General features: G+C 30.0%; 1 protein-coding gene across 2 annotated transcripts in view; it reads left to right on the top strand.

Moving 5' to 3' along the window:
• The window catches only part of LOC108453690 (probable ATP synthase 24 kDa subunit, mitochondrial), a 76,393-nt gene extending 74,836 nt beyond the window's left edge, over positions 1–1,557 (top strand). For both annotated transcript variants that reach the window (XM_053021958.1, XM_053021957.1), the window contains exons 6-8: positions 76–222; positions 610–732; positions 1,237–1,557. In XM_053021958.1, coding sequence (XP_052877918.1) covers positions 76–222; positions 610–732; positions 1,237–1,300 — 334 coding nt within the window. In that variant the 3' untranslated portion in view covers positions 1,301–1,557. The remainder of the gene's footprint in view (positions 1–75; positions 223–609; positions 733–1,236) is intronic.
• The last annotated feature ends 4,551 nt before the right edge of the window (positions 1,558–6,108 follow it).

A 6,108-nucleotide genomic window follows, 5' to 3' on the forward strand; every position in this document is an offset into this window, starting at 1 on the left:
GGTACTAGTGTCTACGCTTGCTCTATGATTAAAACAGTTATTGTTTATTTTATATCATTTTTTTACCTTCTGCAGTAGAGGACTCACTGATGACCTTTGTGCTGAGGCTATGATGATGAATGCTTTGGATAAAGTCGAAAAAGAAATCAAGAAGCCTCTTTTGAGGAATGACAAGCAATCAATGGCTCTTCTTACAGCAGAGTTTGACAAGATCAATAAAAAGTAATCGTTTGTCTCAATAACTAATTATGTCTTAATTCTTTCAAACATTGACTAGGATTTCTGAATTTAAAAATGTTTTTGGACTCAGAACTAGTGGGATTCTTTATGAATTTCCAACAATGGGCTCATTCTGTACAATTATGAATTCTTGATCCATTTTAGTAATGCATGATTTTACATTCTAGTCCAATTTCACAGAATCGCTGGTTACTATACGTGGTTATGAGCTTTGTAGAGCTTTAAAATTGCTTTTGGCCCTTAATTAATGTGGAGAGTTATGTTTTAATAGTTGATTCCTGAGAAATTTTACATTTATGCTTTTGCTTCTTTCCCTAAAGGAATGCAGAGTTATGTTTGTCTTTTATGTCTAATTGTGTGCCTTAACAGGCTTGGAATCCGGAAGGAAGGTCTTCCCAAGTATGAAGAACAGTTAGAACTAAAAATCTCCAAGGCACAATTGGAGGAGCTGAAGAAGGATGCTCTTGAAGCAATGGAAACACAAAAGAAGCGGTACGTTAAAGATCTTTCGTTTTACAATGATGAATTTCTCTCTTTTTTCACACTACATTTCTTATGTAGTGGCCCTGGGACTTAATTAATTTATGCGGTTGGATGGAATTGGGTTAGCTGCTAGGAAAGTAATTGCTTTTTTTCTTGTCTACACTTGCACATAGACATGGGTCCAAATTACTCATATCTTGTAAAGCTTTCAAGCTATCTTCTCTGTTTAGGTTAATCTGAGAGATACGCATGCAGCTAGGAGACATTTACAATTTACTGTTTCGTATGAAAGAAGCATGATAGTTTGTATAACATAAAAGAAAAGAAATTTAAAAAATGTACATATTATTTTTTTCTGAATCATACATCTAACACAGTTTAGTCAACGAAACCATTATCTGTCTGGTATTTGCTGCCAAATGGATGAATGATTTGTTTGTATCATTGTATGCAATGTATGGCATAATTGATGAAATGCTTTATTTTCCCCTTATAATAACTTTTTATGTTCAGGGAGGAATTCAAGGATGAGGCAATGCCTGATGTAAAGTCATTGGACATACGAAACTTCCTATAATTCTCTAATTCACTTTCGGTTTTCCAGTGACTTTGGAGGTCAACTTTCTGAATTGGGGAATTCCTTTGTCATTTTTTGCTATAATTAAAAAAAAAAAGAAAAAAGAAGCAACTGGTCAGTTAAAAATGCAAAACTATCTCATCTTGCATGAGTTATCATGCAAGCAGGATTAGTAGTGGGAATCTTTTTTGTTCATGCACTTGCTATTGAGTTCCCATTTCATTGAGCTGATATTATGGATGAAATTTGGGTTTTAATCGCTGTAAAGGGTCAGATATTGGTGCATATTTTAGCTTGAACTGTTTACTTTCAATCCGAATGCTGCCAGCCGCCCCGTTGCATCTGTGCACTGTAAAATTAAACCCCACCTAGGGGCAGGATTTGTGAAGTCGATCGTAGGGTACAGTACTCTGAAAGTTAGTTGCATCACCATATTTACTGGACTAATCTAATTTCAAGGTTAATAAGTTTCAAAACTCACCTCATACCAGGTAACACAATTTACTTGTTAGAAAACAAATCAAAAGTCGAAAGACTCGAATATTGTCTAGTGCAATAACCTATTTATTCAATAGTCTTAATGCATTGCATGCGTAAAGCCCGGTGGTGCTTATTTGGCAGCGTAATGTGATCTTAAAGGATGTATAAGGGTGGCTTTGTTCGATTGATCAGACAGGAGGTCGGGGGACTCCAGAAAGAGCTCACTAGAATTAGCTTCTCATGTGGTTGGAAAAATATGAACAGCTGATTAGAACCGTTAAGTAAAAAAACAATTTACAATTTAGAGTAAGCTGTTTAAAGGGTTAACTTATTTTTTTTTAAAAAAAATAAGTAATTGGTTGTACATGAATTAGTCACTTACAAATTGGAAGAATACTTGAAAACATTAAAGAAATTGGAAGAGTACTTTAAAACATTAAAGAACTTTAGGAAATTAGCTCATTTGTAATATATCAATTTTAAAGTTTTTAAAACATGAAAGGAAAGGGTTTTTAGAAAATAAATTTGTAAAACATGAAATGCTTTTAAGAAATTAAGTAATTTGTAATATATGAAATAATTTTCTTAAAATATGAAAAATTATAAGGAATTAAGTAATTCAAAATACATGACAGGATCGCTTAAAATATGAAAAAATTCTAAAAATATTTGTAATACATGAAAGAGTTGCTTAAAATGAATTTTTTTTAACATGAGAATCCTCTAAAAATTATGTAATTCGTAACATATAAAACACTTAGAAATTACATAAAATATGAAAACATTCTGGGTAACTACTAAAATTAACATGAGCCATGTTAAAAGAAGTTTTGATCTCATCACAACCTCACACGAAGGAGCTTATGGTGGAAATCCAAATGGAAAAGGAAACATCAAAAACTGAACTAAATATGTTTTTACTTCTGTATCTAAATTTTTATTTAGTCTATAATGGTACTTAAACTATCATTTTAACCTAATTTGTTCTAAAAAATACTAAAGTGGATGATATTATCTCATGTGTCATATTCTTATTGATTCTTATTGATTATTTTTATAAACTAAAATAAAATGATTAAAGCGTAAAAATTGTATAATTCAAAGATTAAATCGTGAATTCAATGAAATTAAATAATTTAGGTGCAGTAGAGTTGTACACATAAAAATGCCCTAGTGATTTTTGCTAAGTTATGACGATTAAACACAAAGATTGCTTAGAAGTTTACATGAATGATTTGCATGAATTTGAATTTTATTTATTATATAAATTGTAAGAATAGAATTGTAAAATAAATTAGTTAGATTTCAATATAATATCTACTAATTTCTTATCCTGTGTATTTATTAATAAAAATTATATTAAACAATTTCGCATTAAAAATTATTTAATTAATATTTTATCCATATAATATGATAAGGAAACTAAAACATAATAATCGAGAAATAAGTAAAATTAGTCTACTTGTGTGCATGCATTTTTTATATAAAATAAATTATAAAAATTTAGGATAAATTACATAGATGATCATTTAATTATCAAACATTTTCATTTTAGGCATCAAAATAAAAATTTTATGATTTAAAGTATTCATGTTACATAATTCGATCATTTTGGTCATTTTCGTTAAATTAGAATGACCTGGTAAACAAAAATTTAAAACCCATCTCTCTCCTTCACCTACCTACTTGGTGCCATTGCCACCCCCTCCATCTTTCCCCACACACGACTTTGTCTGGTTCGTTGTCCACTGTTTCGAAAAACCTCAAACTTACAAACATTTCATCCGAAGTTGTTCGTTGAACAAGTTTGCAAAAATCGAACCTGAGCTCGGGGATCAAAACTTGAAGAACATTGGAAACACCACGTTTCTGAGAATTAGAATAAGAAACCAAGTGAATTATAATATTTAGAGATGAATTTGAAAGGAAACCTGTCACTTATAATAGCCAAAATGAATATACAGGATTAGGGGTTGTTGAGTTTCGTATTTATAAAAATTAGGGATTTAAATTATGGTTACGGCCGCGTTTTCGATCGTGTTGCATTTATCATGGTTGCGGACATAACGAATGCTATTGCGGTCACTGTGGGTATCGCGATCATGAATTTTTTTTAAATTCGAGCAACTTATTGTAAAACATAATAATTATAATTATAAAAGTCACTTTTAATGATCTTTAGAGTGTTTTCTAACACTTATGAACTTTTATTAATATGAGAACACAACTTTTACAATCATTGATTATTCTTATATTTATTTACTGAATTTTCTAAGAATATTTATTAGCTAATAAAAAGTAAAAAATAGGAAATATTAAACATTCATCATATTTAATAAGTTTGAAAGTTTTATAGATAAAATAATTAAAAATTCATACATGAGAGAGGTCTTCAATATTTATTGACAGTTTGAAGATGGTAAAGATATCAAAGTATTATATGCTGCAAAAGGAAAAAAAAGATAAATGTATAAGTTCTTATTAATTATTCCTATTTCCTACCATTTATTCTCACTCTCATTCTACTTTCATAAATAGTTTAACATGCTTCAATTCTTAATTATCTTTTCATAAAATATACTCCATTCATTTATCTATAGATGTATTTTAAATGTTTTAATATCATTAAAATTTAAAACATTAACAAAAGTTTTCTTTAAAAAACACACCTTACAAATAGTGGTAGTGGTACAATTTAGTTTTCACAAATTAGTAAAATGATGAAAAGGTTCAGATCCTTTACCTTCACTTTGAGAGCATTCTTGACTTGATTCTCGTGGTCTTTGTCCAAATGTATATATATATATATATATATATAGTAACATTTTCACATTGGTTTTCATATAATTGATAAGGAGGATATATTTGAGGAGGAGGTTACATGAGAGGTGGAGGTTGGTGTTACATTGTTGGTGGAGGATGCGTTTGAGGCTAATATGGCACACCATAATTAGGAAATAGTGGATAATAACCATATGGTTGTGGATAACCATGTGAAGGTTGAAAATATGAAGGTGTTCCGGTGGATAAAAACCTTGAGTGCTAGTAGATGAATCACTATACCCAAGGTTTCTAGAACTCGATCTCCTATTACATGAAGAGCCTACATAAGTATGCTTCTTGCCTTTTCCTTTTGATGGAGCTCTAGGTTCACTTCTATCTCTCCTAGGTTCAGGAAACATATTTCCATCAAATTCTAATCTATCACAGAAATGTCCATTAGTAGTACCAACCCTATATTCTCTTCCGTACCAACTAGAAGACCTAATTTCACCTCTAACACCACTATGTCCATCATCGTCATCAATTGGACTTAAACCACCACCATCGGGTCCATTACCATTCTGACTTGGCGTTGCACTAGAACTTGAATGAGACATTTTTTATTGAGATTGATCAACATTCATTTTATCTTCAGAGGTATCCATAGGCAACACACCAGCATTTTCACCATCTTAATGGATTCTCTTTCTCTTGAAGCCATTCTAATAGTGGATCAACATATTCAAAGATATGATCAAGGTTGATAGGATTAAAACAAGCTTTTATATCATCAATGCTCATTCTTTTTTGATGCCTTATCTGAAGCCTCATATTATAGTAGGTAAACACTAGTTTCTCAAGTTTTTTATACTTCAACCTATTTCTTGCCTTGGTGTGAATATAACTAAATGTGCTCCAATTTCGTTTGCAATTTGATGTAGAAGTTGTTTGACTAAACACTTTAATTGTTAATCTTTATAACTCATGAACACATGTACCGTATATAATCCACCACTTAGCTGCATAATATTATTTGAATTTCAAAATAACTTTAAAATATACAATCTAATTAAATAATATAAATTTAATTAAATAATTTAGTTAATTATTTTTTCGAATTCATTTGCTTCCAAGCTCTTTGTCCTTGTAAAGTACCAAATGTCTCATGTTTATCTCTAAATAGTAACAACTGCATAAATAAAAGAGAGTAAAAATGAAAAAATAATTCCATTTCAAATTATGTAACTAAGTTATAAATAATAGTACTTGATTCTAACCTGATTAACCATTTTGAATTGAGTATCAAGAGAAGGTTCTAATATTTCAATTACTGATCTTACACCATTTAATGTTTCTATTAGTACATTCTCAGAATGCTCCACCCCAAATTGAAATTGAGGATTGAGAAAATAACCTAAGCATAGTTTATAAGAATATCATAAAATAATAATCTAAAGCTTAAAATAATAAAATATAAAAATAGTTCTGAATTATATGAAACATTTTATCTTACTAGTTGAATGTAAGTCGAATGCATAAAATTCCATCTATTGTCAATAATCTTT

Source organism: Gossypium arboreum, chromosome 11 (genome assembly GCF_025698485.1).
Source record: "Gossypium arboreum isolate Shixiya-1 chromosome 11, ASM2569848v2, whole genome shotgun sequence".
In the NCBI taxonomy this organism is placed as follows: domain Eukaryota; kingdom Viridiplantae; phylum Streptophyta; class Magnoliopsida; order Malvales; family Malvaceae; genus Gossypium; species Gossypium arboreum.